This window comes from Cucurbita maxima, unplaced genomic scaffold (assembly GCF_002738345.1).
Source record: "Cucurbita maxima cultivar Rimu unplaced genomic scaffold, Cmax_1.0 Cma_Scf00007, whole genome shotgun sequence".
NCBI classification, from domain to species: Eukaryota; Viridiplantae; Streptophyta; class Magnoliopsida; order Cucurbitales; family Cucurbitaceae; genus Cucurbita; species Cucurbita maxima.
This window is the reverse complement of record NW_019272023.1, coordinates 2,029,507-2,052,037: the sequence shown is the minus strand read 5'-3', so window position 1 is coordinate 2,052,037 and position 22,531 is coordinate 2,029,507. Positions and strand designations below refer to the sequence as shown.

The 22,531-nt window shown below is 35.3% G+C and overlaps 4 protein-coding genes across 6 annotated transcripts in view; all 4 read right to left on the bottom strand.

Annotated features, from left to right (window-relative positions):
* Positions 1–679: 679 nt before the first annotated feature.
* LOC111481610 (3,9-dihydroxypterocarpan 6A-monooxygenase) lies at positions 680–2,456 on the bottom strand. Its single transcript, XM_023127136.1, has 2 exons — positions 1,458–2,456; positions 680–1,376 (listed from the first exon to the last, which is right to left on the bottom strand). Exons 1-2 carry the CDS (start codon positions 2,406–2,408, stop codon positions 738–740), a joined length of 1,590 nt encoding a protein of 529 aa, XP_022982904.1. The 5' UTR covers positions 2,409–2,456; the 3' UTR covers positions 680–737.
* A 1,031-nt stretch (positions 2,457–3,487) lies between these two features.
* LOC111481630 (bZIP transcription factor TGA10-like) lies at positions 3,488–8,064 on the bottom strand. 2 transcript variants are annotated; one of them, XM_023127165.1, is made up of 11 exons: positions 7,666–8,064; positions 7,476–7,582; positions 7,044–7,132; positions 6,790–6,942; positions 6,643–6,711; positions 6,496–6,555; positions 6,331–6,408; positions 6,161–6,254; positions 5,782–6,053; positions 4,300–4,539; positions 3,488–3,860 (listed from the first exon to the last, which is right to left on the bottom strand). In XM_023127165.1, the coding sequence occupies exons 1-11, from the start codon at positions 7,791–7,793 to the stop codon at positions 3,711–3,713; spliced, it is 1,440 nt and encodes a 479-aa protein (XP_022982933.1). In that variant the 5' UTR covers positions 7,794–8,064; the 3' UTR covers positions 3,488–3,710. The 2 variants fall into 2 exon arrangements, with proteins under 2 accessions (XP_022982933.1, XP_022982934.1); XM_023127166.1 differs by having other exon boundaries at positions 7,044–7,120.
* A 5,116-nt stretch (positions 8,065–13,180) lies between these two features.
* Positions 13,181–17,195, bottom strand: LOC111481581 (FT-interacting protein 1). 2 transcript variants are annotated; one of them, XM_023127083.1, is made up of 3 exons: positions 16,802–17,195; positions 16,209–16,275; positions 13,181–15,936 (listed from the first exon to the last, which is right to left on the bottom strand). In XM_023127083.1, exon 3 carries the CDS (start codon positions 15,821–15,823, stop codon positions 13,499–13,501), a length of 2,325 nt encoding a protein of 774 aa, XP_022982851.1. In that variant the 5' UTR covers positions 15,824–15,936; positions 16,209–16,275; positions 16,802–17,195; the 3' UTR covers positions 13,181–13,498. The 2 variants fall into 2 exon arrangements, with proteins under 2 accessions (XP_022982851.1, XP_022982852.1); XM_023127084.1 differs by having other exon boundaries at positions 13,181–15,901.
* A 2,568-nt stretch (positions 17,196–19,763) lies between these two features.
* The window catches only part of LOC111481780 (outer envelope pore protein 16-3, chloroplastic/mitochondrial-like), a 5,299-nt gene continuing 2,531 nt past the window's right edge, over positions 19,764–22,531 (bottom strand). The window contains exon 3 of the mRNA XM_023127371.1: positions 19,764–20,170. Coding sequence (XP_022983139.1) covers positions 20,025–20,170 — 146 coding nt within the window. The 3' untranslated portion in view covers positions 19,764–20,024. The remainder of the gene's footprint in view (positions 20,171–22,531) is intronic.

Sequence of the window (22,531 nt, the reverse complement as noted above, 5' to 3'; positions counted from 1 at the left end):
CTTTTTTTTTTTTTTTTTTTTCTCTTTTTCTAAATATTTAATTTTATTTTTTATATTTATATTTGTAATTAACTGCAACGTGCGATCTCACAATCCACCCACATGAGGGTTGAGCGTCGTGTTTGACTTTGATATCATTTATAGTAGTCTAAGCTCACTATTAGTAAATATTGTTCATTTTGACCCGTCATGTTTCGTTGTTAGCCTCACAGTCTAAGTCTACTTTTTTTGAGACTTTTGGGTTTCTTTTTATTTATTTATTCATAATTCTTGATCAAAATAAAATATTTAAAACTCTGAAATAAACACAAAACTTCAAATTAATTTAAACTTATTTTCTTTTTATTATATATTTATTATCATGGTCCCTCCAATTATTGAGTTGAAAAAATAATTTTCCATTTAATAATTATGGAGTAGTTAAATATAATAATAAATATAAAATATATCCCATTGATAAAAAATGTTATTTTATCCAATATTTAAAAATTTCACTAACTTTTAAAGAAAATTTGAGCGTACAAACAAATAACTATACAAAAGTCCAATTTTAATGATGTTTTTCCATAAATTTTTGTATTATCACTTTGATTATTTATGGTACGGAAATTAATTAATTAATTCTTTAAAATTTTTAATTATAATTACTTTTCGAATTATTTTATTGAATTATATTCGAATTGACTTGGAGAAACTGAGGAGATGTATTTATACACCTTTTGACATACCGTTTATATTTAAATATTCTTATTAATGGGGTTGGCATAACGAACGAGCGGTGTTGCCATCTCGGCAGCGAAACCTGGGCCGGGTGTCAAATCGATGGTGTCGCCGTCGCCGTCTCCGTCAACCTTCCAATCAAACCGCTGCACCATGGCCGCCATTGCACATGGGAAAACTAACAAGGCAAGGGAGGAACCAGGGCAACCTCTCTTCCCACTCCCAAACGGAATATACCGGAAATTTTGCCCCTTCATCTCCATACGGTGGCTACCAATGTTCTCATGTGACCCTTCCAGAAACCTCTCAGGCAAGAACCTGTCGGGCTCCGACCAAGATTCTGGGTCTCTCATGACAGCATAAGCGTTGACCAAGACTCGTGTTTTCGCCTTGACTAGTGAGCCGTTGATGATGCAGTCATCTAAACATTCTCTGATGATCATCGGCGCCGATGGGTGCAGCCGAAGTGTTTCGTTCACCACCGCCCGGAGATATGGGAGGTTAGGGAGGTCGGATTCTTGAACTAGCTTCTCCTCTCCAACCACCGAAATTATCTCTTTTCTTAGCTCCTCCATTGATTTTGGACGATTCAAAAGCTCCGCCATCGCCCATAGTATAGCCGTGGCTGTCGTGTCAGTGCCCGCCATGAAAAGATCCTAAGAGTAAACAATATCATATCATTATAGAAAATCGTGATTCCTAAAAAAAACATGCAAAAATTAAAATAATAAACTCACGAGCAAGAAGGATTTGATATCTTTTCTTGATATGTTCATCTCGGCATGTGGATCGTTGTGACACTCGAGCAAGATGTCCAATACGTCTAATTTTCGGTCGGGGTCGGGATGGCCACCGCCGTTAATGGCGGCTTCATGCTCCTTCATTATCCTCTCAACCAACCCATCAAATCTCTTCATAGTTGTAACAAATTTCTTGCCATTTCCAGAGAAATCAAGTACTTTCAAAGGTCCCAAAATGTCTCCCAAACTCAATTTCCCAGCAAGCCTATTGATCTTCCACATCAAATCTTGAACTTCTTGAGCTTCATCAATTCCATCACAACATCTTGTGCTCAAAAGCATTCTTGATATGATATTGTTTGTCAAAGTGGTAAATTCCAATCTCAAATCCGATGGTTTCTTTCCTCTTGAATTTGCTTCAATTCTCTCCACTAGTTTACCCACCTCGTCCCTTCGGATTGCGGCGGCGATAGCAAGCTGTGGCGGCGAGAGAAGCCGTGTCATGGTAAGTTTCTTCATGAATCGCCAATAGGGTCCGTAGGGAGCCATGACGAATCTCGACCCTCGGTAGATGAAGTGTTCGGAGGCGCCGAATTCGGGTCGGGAGAGGAAATTGTGCTCATGAGTTTTGAGGACCTCTTTGGCGACTGCAGCGGTAGAGACGACGACGCATTTGGATGCGCCGAGTCGAAGCTCGATGAGGGAGCCATAACGACGAGCTAGGGTTTGGAAGGAGGTGACTAGAACTGGGGTGAGAAGGTGGAGATGGCCAATGAGAGGGAGGGCCGGTGGGCTTGGGGGCGGTGCGTGACCGCCCGGGATCGAGGATTTAGGGTTTGGGAGAAGTTTTTTGAGGAAGAAATGAAGGAGGAGGGCAGTGATGAACCAAAAGCACCAAAATTGAGAGGGAGAGGTGATGTTATGAAAGATGGTGGCCATGGTGTTCATTGTGGTGATAGGGAGGGAGCAATCTACTCTATTAAACTTGGTCTATTTTGATCCATTTTATAGCGTATGATTGTGATCCCATGCACCAATGGCCCATATTTTAAAATTTTAATATACGTGCAAATGGAGGGTTAAATTTTAACGATACATAGCTGGTAAAAGCGGACAATATCTACGGGTGGTGAGGTTGGACTATTATAAATGGTATCAGTGCAAGACATTGGGCGGTGTGCAAGCGAGGATGTTGGCCCCTAAAGAGGTGAATTGTGAGATATCTTATTGGTTGGAGAGGAGAATAAAGCTTATAAGGGAGTAGAAACCTTTCCCAAGTAGATGCGTTTTAAAATCGTGAGACTGACGACGATATGTAACGGGCCAAAATAGCAATATCTGCTAGCAGTAGAGTTGGACTGTTACAAATGGCATTAGAGCTAGATGGCTGCCAAGGAAGGTGGACGGTGAGATCCCACATCAGTTGAAAAAGAGAACGACAGAGTGTGAAAATCTCTTCCTAATAAACACATTTTAAAATGTGAGGTTGATGACGACACGTAATAAGCCAAAGCAGACAATATCTACTAACTGTGAACTTGGGTGTTATAGAAAAAAAAAACACCGCTTAAAACGTAATTTTAAAAAAATATAAATATTTTTGAAGGTTGGTATAGGGTCAAAATCAAGGGAAACCCTAATACAATTAAAAAAAAAAGTGGTACAGAGGGAATAAATAATAATAATAATAATATTTATTATTATTTGTCTTGGTTTGCATGGCTACATAATTAAAAATTTTGAATTGTGGTCCTATTTTCATTTTTTTTTAAGCCATGGAGGATCATCATCACACTTTTTTAATAAATATATTTGATTGCAAATCATCCGAATCCCGTAATTCAACGATAATTAACATGTATTGTTCTAAACACTATTCTAATAAAAAATTAACGAACTCTTAAGAGATTATTTAAGATATGATTATCCAACGTCCTCACCTAACAGAACCAAAGTTTGAATTTTGTACTTGTTGCGGTTGAAAATATATAAATATGATCAATTAAGAGAACATAGAGTCTATCATATTACAGACGTTGCATGACTGATAAGATCGTACCGACATATATTATTTGTCTGTTATCTATTTTTTCTTTTATATTTGTTTAGTTATAACGATGGAGTGAGCGAGACAGAAGGGTATATTTGTCTATATATCTATATTGTTCTATAGTTATCTCAGAGATGGAGAGTTAAGGAAGTATGAGAAGGGGGAGAAGTTTTAGGACTTAAAAAGGGTTGTAATTTGGTTTAATCTTGCCTTGGACGAGCCAACCACAAGGAACTAAGAGCTCGAAGTCGATGGAAATACTCTGCAATGGCTAGCAAACACCTTGCGGCTTGACGAGTCGTTAACATTTGATGCAATCGGTGAAGTGTTTGGTGCCTCAAATTGTCCGCCTATAATACCCATTAACAAACACAAATTCAGCAAAAAAATAAATACATATGTATACGTAACACGAAATATCATTGAACTTTCAAGGGTGAGGTCGGATTTTGAAGGGTAGGTAAAGAACAAAATGAAAGTAGATGATGAGTTATACAAGAGGAAGACATGTTCGTAGATTCTTTAGAACCAACCAACCAACCACATGGACATATAATGGAACAAGAAAAGGTCGGTTTCGAGTTGGAGATGGGGTAGGTCTGTCCAGCTCCGAATACTCAAATCTTCCGCTCGTAAAAGTTAACGTTGTCGGGTAAAAAACCTGTTAATTATTATCGATATTCTTTATTGATGGTTATATTATTTTGCTTTTGTCCTATAGTTTGTAAAAGAAATGATAACATACTATAAGTTTGATGGGCATTATTAAGAGAGAGAAAGAGGGGGTACCTGTCTTACAAAGGCTTCAAGAGAGGAGAGCTTGTTGATGGCTAAGGTCATCTGCCCCATATAGTTAGCCATATTGGGAGGGGTACTCAATGAATCAGAGGTGATGGTGTCTGATAAGGACTGGTTTAGGGCTTCAAGCCCTTGAGACAATGCTTCCTCACTCTCTTGTGTTGATTGTTGCAGTCCACAAATGTTCATTAGTTGATGCTCTGTTAATGGCTCTACTTGACCCATTATTATCTATGTGCCACAAGTATAACCCGTATTAGCTTACGTCTCGTGTTTTGAATCGTGAATTTTGGGTTGGTGACACGAGCAACCCAAATAAAATTCACAATCCAACTTGAAAAATCGAAAATTCGATTTTGATTTAAAAGTATATCAGGGTTGGATTGAGTTGACCCGACCAACAAAATATCAACCCACAAACCAAACCAAATTTTCGATCTTCAAAAAATTTAATCTAACTTAACCCAACTTGACTTTTATGATTTGAGTTTGGATTATCTGGATTGGTTGATTGAGTTATGCACAACACTCCTAAGCTTAAGCTAAGCTAAGGTCATAATTGTTATATTATATTTATAAGAACGGTCATTATTTTTAAAAATATAACTTAATTAAATTATAATATTAGAAAATAACTTTAAATATATATATATTTAAAAAATATTTATTTAGAAAATGACCTACACAACTAGGTCTAATATTGAATGCAACTATTATTTGTATATCCATCATAATACTATTTTTATTATTTTAGGAAAGCTATGATTTATAAGACAAAGTTTGAAATGATATTTTTTCTGAAAATATGAAACCAATAAAATAATTAATAAAAATAAAATAAAATTAGGTTTAGAGAGAGAAAATAACATTATTTCCCATTTGAAATTGTAGCAAAGAGGAATTGCCTTTCTAGAATGTTATACCTAATCCTTACATATTGTGGAAAATTTCAATACACTTTCGTCATTTAATATGGATATTTTGTTAGCAACCAAACATCCTAAGTTGTTGCATCTCGTCCTATGATTTTACCCTTTTGACAACCTTAAATTTGTGTCTTGTTTTCTCAATGTCGTGTTCTAATAATATCTAAATAATCTGTCCCACGAATGAGAAATTATTCGATAGGATTAGAATAGTGCAACTACTAGTCATGAAAAATTAATTCGATGAACCATTCTTATAAATATAATACAACTATTGTAACTTTGATATAAGAGTGTTCATATGACTCGATAACTTAACTAACCCAGATAACTAAAACTTGGGTTGGGTTGAGTTGGGTTAAGTTTATTCCCATTTGGGTTAGATTAAATTTTTGTAAAATCGAAAATTCCGTTGAAAAAAGGTTTGTCGGGTTGCATTAAAGTGCATGTAAACGTTTGTTATGTAATTAATTTTGGTTACATGAAAAAGTTGCAGAAAATAAGGAGACTTGAAAGTAAGAGAAGAATGAGATAATGATGAAGGTACCTTAATAAGCTCAGAGGGCCTAAAATCGCCGATCCACATGAAGCATCTCTCCGCCGGGGTCTTCCACATGCCGGAGACAAGGTGGAAGACGTCGGACCTAGCAACCATCATCTTCAAGTTAAGAACCTCGTCGTAATGAGCCAGACAACTATCGACGAACAACCGCAGTTCGTTTTCCCGTAGATGTTCTTGCACCGCTGCTCGGAGCTCGCACATCAAGCGGTGGTGCTCCTCTTGCCACCGCCCGTATTCGATGTCGAACACTGCCGCTTCTACACATAATCAAGAGAATGATCATAAGAAATATTATCTCCATTAGACAATATCATACTATTGTGTAGAGTCGTGATTTCTAACAGAGAGAGTTGTGGAATGTTACCGGTAGTGAGGTTATGGAGGCCGACGGGAAGTCCTTGGTCAGATCCTAAAATGGCGGCGCCGCCACCGCCACTGCCACCGCCGAGAAACATACCCTAATTAATGAAAAACAATAACATGAAATAAAGAAAGGATCTTTAGAGAAGAATCTATAATATAATTATATTATACTTGAGTTCTTGCTCTTTGTAGCTCTTGCTCCAGCTGCGTGAGCTTAATCCTACTCAATTCTAGCTGCTGAACATACGCCTGAAAATTCAATTAAAAACACCAAAAATTAGGCAAAAAAAAAAAAAAACAAGAATTTAGGCTTAAAAAAAGAACAAAACAAGGAACCTTTTTTCTCAGCCTGCTTTTTCGAGCAGCCTCTCGATTCTGAGCCAGTCTTCTAAGGGTCTGAAAATGACCAAAATGAGTGTTATTAAGGTTAAAAAAACAGCCAAAAAAACATGTTTTTTAAGAAAAAAGGTGGGATTTTGAGACCTTGGGGTCTGGAGTTTTGGGGCCTTCTTGCTCTGAGCTTGAGGTCAGCCCTTTCTTGTTGGCTTCACGCTGTGACAAAAGGGTTTAATTTAATAATGAAAAAAAAAAAAGACATGTTGTGTAATATTTAAAAGAAAAAATGGTTACTTTTGGAGGTTTGGGATGAGGTTCGGTTGTCGTAGTTTGGGTTAGGGTTGTTCCGGATACGATGGCTCCATTGCTGCGTTGGTTGGCCAACTCTTTGGACGGCTCTGATGGTTTGATCTTTGAATCACCATGGTTAATCATTGCTGTGCTTCCCTACACCAAATCCAAATTCATCATCAAATTCAAGCCCAAAAAAATAATAACAAGTTGGAGAAGATGGGTTTTTTTTTTTTAAAAAAATTATTTTAATTTACTTTTATCAGCAACGGGTCGACATGCATCGGCTGTGACGGAAAGATGTTCAACATCGGCGGTCTCATGCTTGAGCTCTCTGAAAAAAAAACTGATTCACTACATAAAATCTCTGATACCATGTTAAACAAAATGGATGGCAAAAAATTGCTAAAAATTTTAAAGGGTTTGTTTGTTAGATGGATTTGAATGCATGTAATGAATCTTTGGGCCCATACCCTTAATTCATGATGAAATTTGATGAAATTATTGTATGCATGAAAGGAAGGGAATCACTCAAAACCCAGAAACAGAAACAGTCAAAGAAGTACAACAAAACAAGATCAAATCAAAAAATCAGTAAGAACCCATGTTGTTAGTGTGAAAGAATCTTCAAAAAATTCAAAATTTCCAAAAAATTCAACAAGAAAAAGAGAAAAAAAGAAGGAAAATACGTGATTGGTGATGAGTAGTAGTGGTTGAAGAGGGTTCTTGTCCATCCAGATACAGAAAAAGGGCTTGATCCAATTCTCCCAAATCATCACCTCCTCCATCTTTGGTTCTAAAAATCCAAACAAAAACAAGAAAATAAGACAAACCCAATAAAGAAACAGATCAAAAAAGTAAACTTTGATGAAAAATTACATGAAATTTGAAGAAATGGAAGGTAGATTCATGGAGAAGGGTAATTGATCAGCAAAATTGTTGTTTTGGAAGCTGAATAATGAAGGAGTTTGTTCTTCTTCCTGGTTCTTAATATTGGAAGAAGCCATTAAACCCAAGCTCTTCTTCTTCTTCTTCTTCTTCTTCTTCTTCTTGTTGATGATGATGAACAATCCTTGGAAGATTTCTTCACTAATTACTCCATTAATGGCGGCACCAAGCTTCAGCTCTCAACCAATTTTTTTTTTTTTTTTTTTTTGGTGTATTCTTTGATTTCAATTTCGATTTCTCACATATTTGTATGATCCCTTTGAGAAAAAGAGAGAAAAAAGAAGCAATTAAGAGAGAGAGAGAGATGATCAGTCGGTTATGAGGAGAGAGAGAGAGAGAGAAGGAGAGAGAAAATGGATTGAATTGAATGAAATGAAAATAATCGAGGTAGAAGGTAGAAAAAAATATATATTTTGTTTTTTTTTCTTTTTTTCTTTTCTCTCTCTCTAGAAATTAAGGACTTTCCATAAATCAAAGTTTTATTTTTATTTTATTTTTATTTTTTTCCCAAGTCAAATGGTTAAAATAATCGATGAGTGTGTTTATTTGATAATTTAGGTCAAATTGATTTCATTTTAACGACATAAATTATCAATTAGTTATTTGAGTTTGAACGTCAGAACCACGTTAATATTTATGGTAAGAAATAAAATTTGATAATATTAAATATATAAATTTGAAAAAAAGTTAAAAATGAAATTTTTACACCATTGCATGAGCATAAAAGTCTTCAAGAACAAGTAATTTGGGGAGGAAAAAAAAAAAAACAATTTTGCTATCTGTTAATTTCATTAAATGTTTTATGTTTCTTTTTAAAACACGTCGACCAAACATAACATATTGCGTCATATTACCAATTACGGTTATAAAACGATTCATGGTTTCGAGGACATTACCATAATTTATTTTTTAAAATCTGACCTAAAATAAAAATTAATTAAATTTTTTTTTAACTGTGGATGATTATCATCACAAATTAATACGAGTTCTTTTAACATGTTTTCTGAGGAAATTTCAGGAGATCACTCAATATGGGATTGTTTCAAGTCAACTACGTTCGACTCTGGATTCTTATGATTGAACCAAGGCACTCCTTGTTGGTTTAGATTGTGACTATCAATTCTTTTGGTTTAGATAGTGATCTGGGTTCATTCATATATATCTTGTTTGCTCGACTGTCTCTACCAATTTTCAAAAACAACAAACCAAACCGTTATCGATCGGATCCGATGTTAGGGTTGATGGGATGATGAAGGTGGCTCCCACATGGTGAAATGGGGTGTACAACTATGACTTTACAGTTGGGAGGCAGCTTTGGGGTATTGAAGAACAAAGCATTTCAATGTTTGTTAAGTATAATTATGGGGAATAAAAGAATGAGATTATTGTAAGATTAGGTTAAGTATTATTTTTAATTTACTAATTATACTAAATAATGGAATTCTATAATATATAATATTTAATTAAACTTCATTTCTTATGAACATGTTTTTCATATAGCTACGAAAAATTTATTTATAAAATATTGATATAATAATACATTTTAGTTTTTATATTTAACAATAATTTGATTGAAAAAACTTCAATGAATATATTGAAATGTAATATAATAAGGAATTATAACGGTTCTTATTTTTTGAGTTCCAATATTTTAAAACGTTAATAATATTATTTCACGAGTAAAATAAATATCTAGAAAACGACACCCTCCCAAAAATGGTAAGAAATAAGTATAATATTCACTTTTTAAAAATATATATATTTATTGTGACACGTAAGTAAAGAAGAGATACATGAATGAACGGAGACTATATCTGAATGAAAGAGGTTCTGAGGATAAAAATAATTAAGAAATGCTTAAAGGAAATGAAAATTACTATTGATACCAACAAAATGTACCTTCCTTTTAGTTTGATTATAGGAACTCCGTAGTCAAAACGTGTTTGTTTGGAACATTCTATGTTGGGTTGACTTCTTGAAAATTTTGTTAGGATGCATGTGAGTGAGAATAAAGTAGGTTGGAATGACTCTTATTAGTCTGTGAAGATAGTTTTTTCTCAGCAGTCAACGTGACCATGTCATAATGAGAGAGGGAGAGGGGTAAAATAGGGATTTAAGAAAAATACGTTGAGAAGGAAAGGCAGGTACGAGGTATAAGGGTATTTTAATGAGGGTTGTTTCACTTTAATACTTATTATTATTATTATTTATAATTATTATTTATAATTATTCATTTTATGAGTTAATTAATTAATTATCAAAAGAAGCAGTTGACGGGGAAATGCAAAGTTGGGACAGTTGACCAATGACGTGGCTCTAGAATTGCCGTTGATGTAACGAAGGAAGTTAGAAAGTGGGTCCCGGATTTTGTGATCGGACGGCCGAGACCTCACTGTTTAAAAGTACCGTAGAAAAATATTTAAAAAATCAGTGGGGCCCACATATACCGTACCCACTTTTCCCGCTATTGTTATGCTCTTGGTTTTCTAACTAATCCGGAACATAAGGACATTTCTAACCGAATACTAAAAAAAAATATTTATTTATTAATTTAAAAACAAAAACAAATTTATCGATAAATTTATATTTTAGTTTGGATTTGATTTTTTTAAAAAGATTAAAATGTGTGATTTAAATAATTTTTTTTATCCTCCAAATTGTACATATATATATTATTTAGTCGGTAAAATTTTCAAAGAGACAGATTTACCCTTTAGTAATAAAAAAATAGGATAACTTATAATTTTATTACTAGACCTAATATTGACAAGGATCCTCATTTATTTTTCGTATTTATTTTTCGGCATTTTCAAGTAATGTTAAATTTGTGGTTTGATTAAGCTAATTAAACAAATTAAGATAAGTGAAACCTCTTACTCCCTTGCCTCTTGCATCTTTCGCCAACCCACCACCCTGCCTGCCGCACCCCGGTGGTCTCCTCTGATGTTCGCCGCCTGCGACACCGCCTCGGCTCCTCCTCGTTCCATCGTCGATCTACAACGTCACCTGTCGTTCTCTTTATTTTCTTTTGCAGTTCTCTCTGTCGGAGTAATTGCCCGCCGCCGTCATCTCCGCACAAAGCCATCACAACTCTTCCATATTGCGCAAGGCCGACCGTGGGCTGTGGTAGTTTTGACCGGTTATATTCAGTTTCATCCCTTTTTGAGGTTGGTTATTTTTTGTATTGCGCATGCATTGTCTATGTTATCATAAAATCAACTATACAAAAAGAAGATCGGGACGGTTACATAAATAATAATAATAAAATATTTTATTTAAATTGAAGAAAAAAGAAATCGAGTATAGTTTTCTTAAATAAACTTGTTTTTATTAAAGTTTGAAACATGAAATTAGAATTATAGTTTTGCATATTAATTGAAATATTAGGATTGCGTGACTTACACCACTATTTATTTAATTATTAAAACCAAACACAAATTTAATTAATCCAATCATATATTAAAAAAATGAAAAAAAAATAAAATAAATTTTGTCATAGTTGACTTTTTTATATAATGGAGCGTCACTATCATAGAGCCTTTGAAAAATTATCAAATAATTGTTTTATTTTAATAATTAATCAATTTTAGTTTACATGAGTTCAGCTAATTAAACTTTGAAAATGGTATGAAATAACACGTACGCAATTGACCAAATTAGATATTCCTTTGTAAAAAATATTTTAAAAAATTAAAAAAATCGTTTTTTGAAATAAGAAACTATTGATTATTTATTTATATTTATTAGTTTAAAATCTTAATTTTCTCGATATTCTTAATTTCAACCCCAAAGTTGACAATGAAATATAGGGGGACAAAGCACTCTTAGTTGAAGGCTATTATTTAATATTATTTAAAAATTTATAAGATTAAATTATTTATTAAAAAAATTAGATTTTTTTAATGAAAAAAGTATTTTGTTTTGCAATTTGATGTAGTGGCCAAGAATATTCAAAGTAATTAATTTCAGTGGAAAAGAATAATCGAAAATAGACACGACCAAATTCATTGTACGACAACATATAATTTATGAAATAAAGTTGTCGAAAAATACATCAATTTTCTCATGTTCTTTGACTTTATTTTTAATATATCAAATTTAGTAAATGTTTTTAATTCAATATACTCTATTTTTAGGAGCATGGATTCTTCAAGAAATAATTAAACGTAGGAATTTTTTTTTAAAAAAAATCCATGAATAAATGCATTAAAAAAAATGGTCGGTCGGTTCCCAAAATGATGATATATATATATATATATACTTAATTTAAATACCTTTTTTTAATGAAAAAAAAGGTATTTTTTAATTATTAAAACACTCTTTATTTTATAATGTTTGACTTTTGAGATTTTAATTATAATTTAATTTGGGTACGTTTAAATTACTATATTGTGATTTTAATTTGTTTCTTAGTTAATTACCTTTTGGAAAAAGTCATTCTTAGAAAAGCGATTTTAAACTAATTGATTATTTCAAAAGACATTTTTATCAAACACTAATTTTGTTTTTTTAGGGAAAAAAAAAACACATTAAATTTACCTGAAATTATTAAAAATCACTTTTAAATAATAATTTTAATTATCCAAAATCAATAAAATTGACTTTAAACATATAATTTTGAAATTATTAAAATCACTTTTTGACATTCAAACATATTTTTAATATCCAAAATATAAGTTCGAGAGTTGTCTCCTATCTCTACCTCTAGCTATTCTTTACTCATCCACCTGTGTGTCGGTTTCGAGTACATATACCCTTTTGTTGGAACACGGGAATATGACATAAGTTTACTATTTATCCCTCTGTTAGAAATATTCTAGAAATGTATACAATCGAGTAAATAGCACGAGAAACGAACGAATTAATATCATATGCATATATTGGGCCTGTGGCCCAGTATGATCATGCCCATCATAACAATTGAGTACAAAAGAAGAAAGAAATCCCTACATATTTATCATTTTCCTATATATATATATAATATATATATATATATATATATATATATATATATATATATATATATAAACAAAAATGTAAATTAATAAAAAAAAATAAGAGGTGGGCGTATATTTGAAAACAGAGCCCAGAAAACGGAGAGTTTTGGTTAATAATGATAATATTTAAAAACCAAGCAGATAAGGAACAAAGCAAGTGGACCGCCAGAGATAAGCTTTCACTACACATAACAGACCAGACAGCCTCCTCGTGTCTCGCATCAAACATGTCCTTAAAACATATCACTGTCCCTAAATTCCTCCACACCAAACAACCACATGCTAAGAACACACAAATTCTAAATCCGAAAGCCTCCGTCGCTCCCGACCTCGACTGACAGCCTATCGTGTAGTATGCACGATCGCTTCCTTGTCCGATGGACGGGTGGATGAGCTAGTTTTTAGACGAAACTAATACATACATCATTACATTACAAGATGATTTATAATGGGAGGGAGCTTAACAGCATTTTATGGACATATGAAAAGAGTTTAACATGATCCACAGAGGAAGGAAACAAAAGAAAAAACACATAAAAGAACAAAAAATCAGACACTCTAGATTCACGAAGCAAACAAGACTGTGCTTTTGCTTTTTTTTTTTTTTTTTTTTTTTTCCCTTTCTTCCCTGCCTTGATTAGATTATCTAACTGAGAGACGAATGCAGAAAAAACAGCGATACCATGGTGATGTCGATGATGTCGATGACGGTCGTTCCAAGATTATGGGAGGGGAGCTGCAGACATTGGTCGGTAATCAGGCTCTTATCACAACATACAATCTGTCTTTGCAGGCAGCCTCCTGAAGAAGTTGAGTGGCACAGAGGGGAGCTTATGCCGGAATCTGGGGTGTCTCAACACATAAAATCCAGTCAGCAGCGCCACAACTTGGAACGGTGTAACGTATAAGACAATGGCAGCAACAAGACAGAACAGAACAAACAGGGCTGTCGCTCTCGGGTCTCTCCAGCTAAGCAAGGACTGCAGCCTTTCTCCTTGAGTCGCCAAATCGCCAACAACGGTCTGAATCCTCCCAGCAATGCTCCTTAGTCGGTCGTACCTCATCCTCACTATGTCACCAGGCCTCGATGTCGGGAATGTGTCAAATTCTTCATCGAGTTCATCAGGGTGTGCAGAGTCTGCGTGTGACAGACGGGTGTCCATGTGTGGCGGATGCCTCGGCCTCCATCGGTAGTACCAAACTCCGATCAAGAACAGGTAGAGGAAAATGGTGGGCAGGATGAGCTCGGGGTACATGACGAGTATTATGAACAGGATGTGTATCAGTACGGTGGTAATCGGGTTTTTCCAGTTGCAAATTTGATCAAACCATTTCCCTACTGCTATTAATCCACTTAAAACTCCCATAATCCTGAAGAAATTCGCTTTGCTTCTTCGCATACTCCACATGTGGGAGCCGACGTCCAGCATATATTCGACTACCTCTTTCCTCAACGGTGGCTCGGCCCGGCTCAGTCTAATCGATACAATCTGAGTCGCCTGATGCCTTAAGCTATCGAGCTGGCTCACGGTCAAAGGATGAATGTAATGCATTTTGGGAAGCAGAGGATGTGTGTACATATGCATCATGTTCAGTAAGGATGAGCAAGTGAACCTCACTGCCAAATGTATCTCACCCATCTTCTTCACTCCATTTTGATGTAAAACTAGAAGAGGATACGAATGTGTGTAAACCCGATCCGTTTCGAGAGTTGAAAGACGTATCCTCACCTTCCCGATCCGTGAATCTTTCGTCCCTGCACCTTTATCTCCGTGCAAATGACAATTATCAAAAACACCGATCGTAACCACCGTACAAGGATCAAAAACTTCCCAAGTGTACTGCTCATTCCACTTCGGTGTGAAGCTATCGATGATCGTCCTAGTTCGAACCCACTTCTGCCCGTATTTCGCTACACAATATGCATCTGTCGTCCCACGACCGTCTTTAGTCTTCATAGGCATCAGTCCCTGAGCGTTGAGGACACCCAACTCCAACACCCCAATGCTCTGCTTCCACAATACTTTCGCCGTAGGTCGAAGATCACTGCTGTAGTGTGTAGATTCATCCAAAACATGGTAACCGCCTTCCAAACAGATCCTCATATGAATTCGGCTAGCGAACTTGAGTTCTTTTTTCTTTTCGCCTTCAAGGACGACATGCTTCTCGAGATTGAACCATTTGCTGTTGATGGGTTTATGGTCCAATCTCCGGTCAACGTATTGCAAAGGAATTGCACATCGACCAAGGGTTTCATCCTTATTTGGAGCAACACGGTCCTCAACGTTCAAAATCAGTGGTTCCTCGAATGGTTCTGCAGCTACAAACATCAAATCCTCATTCCACATAGGATTGATTGTTCTGTTCTGCGAAATTCGTGTTCTCAAAGCTTGATTTCCCAGGATAGCCTTCACAAAGACTTCCGGGTATCGACCCTTATCAGTAGGCTGTAAGTCCTGAGCTTCGATGACGTTAACCCGTAAATACCAGAGCTTGGGTGAAAGATACACCTTCGATCGGATATTCGCTAGACCATCGGTTCCACTAACGGTCGCAGCATCTGAATGCCACGCTTCAGGAAATGCTTCATCAGCTTGAGTGCCCATCCAAACAGCCAACATTAGCTCTCCTTTCAGTTTAACGCCTTTTTTGTCGTCCAATCTATACCATTGAGGAGCCAATGGACTGTCGGGTGGAACACGTTTTGGAATCTCATTCATGTCGAATAAAACACGACCCATGAAATCATCCTTCACAAAATCTTTATCCTTCACAGTAACCTCAAGCACTGAAGACTGAATCCGATCTTTCGAAAACGCAAAAACCTGGTTCCATTCAGGATTTGACTTCTTCTCAAAATGTCGAGTCGTACCCTTGTAGTTTCCGAGCTTTACTTCCACATAAGGGTCACAGCTGCCTGTAGCATCCTTTCCAGGCAAATCTCTCGCTTTTACAACACGAACGTAGAGATACTGCATTTGCTCAACGAGGTCATACGTGCTCGTGAGCTTATCTCCGGTGACCTTACCCCCACCAAGATGGGGATTGGTCTCCTTCAATAGAAAGTCCTCCGGTGGTGGCCTCTGCATCATCTCGGTGATACGGAAAAAGACCCGAATCTGAAATAACTAGCAGTCGAAAACAGTCCGATTTCCTCACAGAATCTGAAGCTGAATCCAAATTATGTCAAAAAGTTCTCAGAAGCCTATAAAATAAGGAAGAACAGAAGAATAAAACAAAATCAGCTAGCCGTTACAGTAAGTGAATAGATTAAGATCGCCTCAAACTATGAAAATTTTAAACCAAAGTTCCTTAAAAGACTCGAAATATTAGCAGTTCTAGACACAGACATGCAACATCGAACTCACAAAATTAAAACACAAAAGTAGCTAAGCTATCCCAAACTATTTTGAATATCAACAACTCAAATGGATTAAAAAAATACAAAGATCTTATAACTTCATAAAATAATATTACCTCAAAAGTAGTACAAAGAAATCCAAACAGTTCCTGTCGGATAGTATCAGATCTATGTGCCAGAACCCTGAACATTCCAAAACAGAGAAATCCACAAAATTAAACCAAACCACACAGGCTTTCATCTAAAGACACCACAAAAATGCAAAAACCCAGAAGAGAAATTATCCTTCAAGCTCAAGATTACTACGTTATCATCCACAAGAAATGACAAAAACAAAGACAGCCATGAAAGTAGCGGCGAGTTCGTCATTTTCTGGAAACAAAAACAGAACATCGTGTGTAATGCTAATTACGCCACACCCAAAAGAAGCATTTGGGTTTCGAGAACTTTCTGGACACTAATCAGGGTTTAGTTTCGAAACCCACAAAAACCCAAAACGAAATTTCATCTTCCTTTCAAGAAATTTCCCAAGAAACGTACAGAGCCAGAGAAAAAACAGAGCGTTAAAGCCACTAACAAGAACAGAGCATATCGTATCCCAAAGAAAACACGATTAAGCCACACAAACACAAAGAAAAACCAATCACAGCGAGGATTTCACACGAAAACGAAAAGGATCATGCAAAGCCATTGAAGATTAAGAGAGCACCTAAAATGGGGTGAGGGCGATTGAGAGGGATTTTGGAGGGAAAAAAATCATCGCCGACAGAACCCCAGGAGAGGAAAAGAGAAAGTGGTGATGTTTAACGAAGAGAAGGGAATGAAGGGGTGAGGATAAAGAGGGAAAAGAAGGAAAAGAAGAGAAAAGGAGAGGGGGAAAGCAAAGGAAAGAGGGGTTTGCAGAGCAGGAATGCTTTTGCTTTTTGCAGAATTTGCTTTATGGGTTGGGATCTGATGAATCTGCGAGAAATATACAGAAATTGTTAGGAGGGGTGGAGAGAGTATTTAGTATGGAAGAGGTGGAGGTGGAGGGGCCCAAAGAAGCGTGTGAAGAACCACCATGGGAGCTCACAGGTGCGGTGGATATCTATCTCTGTTGCTTTGGGCTAATAATTAAAACACTTAAAACATGGAATTAACAACTCTTCTTCCATCTTCATCTCCTCCTTCTCTACTGCGTTTCTCTTTTTTGTTTTCTCGCTCTCCGTGTGACTTGGGGAACTGTGAAAAATGATGAACAGTGATGGATTAAGTTGAATTGGGTCGGTTCCAGGGACGAATCAAATGTCTTTGGATTCTTTGTTTTTTTGGTATGTGTGAGTATTTCATTTGTTGGTATAGTTCCATTGGATAAGACATACTCATTTCATGAGTGGATATTTTAAATTTGGTACTAATTTGGGAAGCCAGAAGACTTCAATGATCTAAAACTCACCTCAATAAATAATTTTATTCTTTCGAGTAATTACATAATTTTAACCTAAATTCAAAAGTAAAAAAAAGTTCACTCCAATCCAAAAAACGCATAAAAAAAAGAGATGGAGAATCAATATTCAAAAAGTTTGATTCATGCTCTAGAAATATAGAAGGTTGAGATATCACTTCACTTCATTTTTTTAAACCATATAAAAAATTAATTGGTTAAACTATATATGATGTAATTTGGAAAGATTCTTTAAATAGAATGTAAAAATTCAAACTAAACCTTCTTAAATATCTATGGTTACTTATTATACTTAAAAAAAAGTAATAGTGGAGGATTGTTTCTCTGTTTATTTTGAGGGTAGATATTGCTTAAAATATTAGAAACTGTTTGGAGTTTTGATGACGACTAAAGATGTATGAAACCATATTGAGTCTATAAGGTTTTCATAACATGATACACATAAGCTTGATCATACGTTGTCAGGTAGTAGGCCATGCAATTTCGAGTTGACTGATTAAAGATTCAGTTACGTTATAAGATACGTTGTTTGAGGTATGATAAAAGTACAATAAACAATTATTTCGAAACCGATAAGTACATATTGTACAAGTAACGAATTAGCATTCATCTCGGGTTTACTAACAAACATATCAAAAAAACGAGAGAGTTGTACAGATGTTAAAGAAGTTGCATGGATTGCATAAACTCAATGACTTTATAGAAGAATAGAATGCACAAGAAAAAGTGGTGGGGTGGTATCCAAAGCATCAGAATCAAGCACACATCCATGCATAAAACATATATACATATATATATATATATATATATATATATATATATATATATATATATATATATATATATATATATATATTCCATTGAAAGGGGGGAGATAGGAACTTGGAAGACTCTTTTTTGAGACACAACAAAATGTAAAGAATAAAGCTTTGGTAAGAAATAGCTTTTGAAGGAACCCAATTATTCCTATGCCCAAAAAGAAGTCCATGGGAGAACCAATATTAGGGTTAATATATTGCCTCACATCTATGTGTATATCCATTCCTTACAAGTGAAGTCACCCTTTGATTTCAAGATATGACACTTTTAATATCATGGGTGTTGGGTAAGTTTCAACCAAGTAGAATTGGTCATCCAAGCTCTATAATCTAACCTTTGGTTGAGTTAAATAGCTAGACCAACTCAAATGGATAGGAGAAACTTGACAAAAGTATCGAGTTTGTCGAGAGCTGACAAAGTTTGATGATCGGCGACTTATCAAGCTAAAGTTAGGAGTTAAACTTTAACTAGAAAGACTTGTCAAGCTATAACCTGAAAGATAAGCATTGATTAAATAAACTTAAGAGACCTTGTTTATCCTTGTTATGGTAATAACAAACTTCTAATTTATTGTTAAGCTATGCCGGGAAGTGAGAGATTAATATTAGAATGGAAGAAGTGAAGTTTGATTGTTATAAATTTTAAATGGGTTACAATTTATAATAATTTAGAGTTTTTAGGACTTTTTATTTACTTTAGGTTACAATTACAATAATTAATCGATTAATTATGACTATTAAATTTGAATGTTACAACTCTTGGAATGTCTTTAGTAGTTTCATTTTGAGGCTATATAAAGCCATGTATGAGCATCATTTTGAGGCTATATAAAACCATGTATATTGTATTTGTAAGAGACTTGAAAAATATAATAAAAGAAGCATTTGTGCTTTTCTTTAGCCAATGACTAAGTTTCTTTGCAATTCTATGTAGTTTAGGTTGCATGTAGAATCATTCAAGCTCGACATGATCAATCTTGCTTGTGGAGTGATTCGAATCTCAAACAAGTGTTCTTGTCTTGAGATAGTTGATCAACAAGAATCATTCAAGCTAGACATGATCGATCTTGCTTGTGGAGTGATTCGAATCTCAAACAATGTTCTTGCCTTAAGATATTCGATCAACAAGATAATCCGAATCTCGGGTAGTGGTTCCTTATCTTATCACAACTCAAGCTTCAATGCAGTACAACAAGATAATCCGAATCTCGGGTAGTGGTTCCTTATCTTATCACAACTCAAGCTTCAATGCAGTAAAGGATTAAATGTAGCTTAGCATAAAACTGATACAGAAGTATATATATATATATATATATATGAATCCATTATGAGAAAGAACCGCAGAAACTAACCATAGTGAGATATATATATATATATATATATATGAATCCATTATGAGAAAGAACCGCAGAAACTAACCATAGTGAGATATAAAATTGCCCTGAAAGAGAAACATAGTGCCATTGACAATTTTGCTAGTAGAAAGCTTCCAACGCATATTAATGGTGATAAATCCGAAACTAACCATAAAAACAAGTTGAACAAATTGAGAGTACCTTTTTATTCATACAACCATCGCTGTTAAGCTCGCTCAAGAGAACTGAGAGTATAATTACATCTCTGGAAAACCAAAAGAGAAAGCCAACCAATTGCTGCAAATAGTAGTAATGCTACTCGATATGGGATCTTTTCTTGGTGGTGTAAGGGTAGTACTCCTTGCCATTGTCAATTCTTGTGGTCTGACCACCAACATCAATTAGTGCAGAAGTAACTGCCAAAGCAGCTCCAGCAGAAATGGCTGTTGGAATACTTTTTCCTGAAAGAAAACAATAGCAACAGTTAACCACTTTCAGACCAAGTTTACTTATTAGGGACATGAAAAGAAAACAGATTAGAAACACATCCTAAAGCAACGGATCAGAAAGATGAGAATGACACTTCAATTTACAAAAATGTGCTGATAGGGATTATTGTGACAAATATAACAATCAAGCTATACCCATATCAGGCAATTGCCACCTCTTGCAGGACAATTTCGAGTACTACATAGTGTGGATACGACTTTCATTCCTTCAGCCAAGTAGGGGTTAATTCAGAGTGACATGGGGTCTAGAATTATTAAAAACAATTATGAAGAAAAGGTCATAGCTTTAGCGGAGGAAGTAGTATTACAAGAGTGTTGAAATTCTCTCCCTCCCTCCTTTGCCTTAGATGTGTGTGTGTGTGTGTGTGTGTGTGTGTGTGTGTGTGTGTGTGTGTTAAATAGCACTTCCCTCCAATTTGCCCCATTTAATTTAGTTGGAATGCAAACTTTTGCAGTCCAAGTCCAAACTTATGCCTCTGTCCTGCCTAAGAGGTTGTTACTAAGATGCAGACTAATTATTTGTCTTTAAGGTAGAAACTTCGATAAACATAGGAGAGGAGAATTCTTTAGGGAGGTGAAGACTAGGATGGAGGCTGCCTATTAATAAAGTACACAGAGGTCTCACGCTCTTTGGAACACAGAGTCTTGGCATCATAAATATAGCTAAGTGAAACGACACATTTTTAACCAAATGCATATTGTGGTTCCTTTTAGAAAGTAATGCACCATGGTAGGTATGGGAAGGATAAGTCAGGTGTATCACCAGGTGTAGAAATGTCCTGCAGCAGATGCTTGCATATTTCCAAGCTTAGATATATTTTGGATACTGCAGCCTTTAGTTGCATGTTTTAGGTGGGAGAAGGCAGTAGAGTTAAATTTTGGAATGACATCTGAACAAGACTACTCTCTCCTTTTATCTACTAGACGCTATGCTTGTTAGCAATTATGGAATGATTCCAATAGGCGTTCAATGTTGAATTTTTACAGTGATCTAAGTTATTCTGAATTGGGCTACCGGCTAGAGGTATGCAGGTTGAATGGTTTTTCCATTTTTAGATATCGTGGACAATGAAGTCTAAACAGGTAAACAATCGCCTTCCTTTCTTCTATAAATGCTAGATACCACTTCATGCCAAATTTGATTTGATTCACTGAAAAAGTGCCATACCCATTGCGACAAGTACTATTTTTTCTTTCTCAAGTAGCCCCAGCCCACCACAATCAATAGGCAAAGACAACACATTCCAGTATACAAGATGGCTTAGGTTCCTGTCTGAATTACCAGCCATACAAAAATTCCTCAACTTTTTTTCTAAACTTACCACTTTTATTTACCTAAACATAGGAAAATATGACATGAAATAGGTAGGTAAGGTGGCAAGAACTGCTTGTCAAAGAGCCAATCTCCCCCATTAGAAAGGTAAGACTTCCATTTTTCAAACTTATAAAGGACTTCATCTCCTTCCATGGGCTTCCGAAACTCTAGCCTTATGAATTTATCATGCACAGGCATCCCCGAGTAAGAAATTGACATGTTACAAGGTTGCACCCCATTTTCTTTGCAGAAGCCCTCAATTCAGCAAAAGGAATATTCTAGACCACAAACCTGAAGTTTTCGCATTTATTTTTAGGCTCAAATAAATATAAAAAATCCAATGTACCTTGGGTAAATGCTCTAATACTTTCCTATCATCTTTGCATATAAGTAAACTACACTCCATAAAATGAATATGTGAAAATGCTCCTGGTTCTCCTCAAGGAATAAAAATGTTCAAGAAAACCCCACAAATACCATGTTCAATCAAACTACTTAACACATTTCCAATCAAGAAAGAAACAAAATGACAAAAAAATCTGTCCTTTTAAATGTAGCCCTCAACAGCCCTCTTAGTCTACCATTAAGAAAAATAACAGAAAGTTTTATTCCATTAACGGGAGCCTAGTGTTTGCAATTACACGATCCAAGAATTTGTTAGTCCATTTTATCCATCTCATGCCCAGGCCTTTGCTTTTAAACGCCATTAGCAAAAATTCCTAATCAACTATATGGCTTTCTCAAAGTAGACTCAAGTATCCATTCCCACCTTTTCTAGTTTATATAATCTTACATTCCTTCAGTCTGAGCATGGATAGAATCAATTAGTTGCAATCCTTCCTCATGAGCATTTTGACTTGTTGACATTATGGAAGGCAACATATACTTAAAACTTCTTTTTTTAAGAAACCGAAGTTTCATTTTGAAATAATGATAGAAAAGATGAATACGAAAAAAAAAAAAAAAAAAAAAAAAAAAAAAAAAAAAAAAAAAAAAAA

Coding starts and splice junctions, on each gene's coding strand:
- LOC111481610 (XM_023127136.1), bottom strand. CDS start 2,408: ATGAACACCATGGCCACCATCTTTCATAACATCACCTCTCCCTCTCAA. Junction 1,377..1,457: donor ATATCAAATCCTTCTTGCTC/GTGAGTTTATTA, acceptor GTTTACTCTTAG/GATCTTTTCATGGCGGGCAC.
- LOC111481630 (XM_023127165.1), bottom strand. CDS start 7,793: ATGGCTTCTTCCAATATTAAGAACCAGGAAGAAGAACAAACTCCTTCA. Junction 6,556..6,642: donor CCAAAACTCCAGACCCCAAG/GTCTCAAAATCC, acceptor GGTCATTTTCAG/ACCCTTAGAAGACTGGCTCA. Junction 4,540..5,781: donor GGCCCTCTGAGCTTATTAAG/GTACCTTCATCA, acceptor TGTGGCACATAG/ATAATAATGGGTCAAGTAGA.
- LOC111481581 (XM_023127083.1), bottom strand. CDS start 15,823: ATGATGCAGAGGCCACCACCGGAGGACTTTCTATTGAAGGAGACCAAT.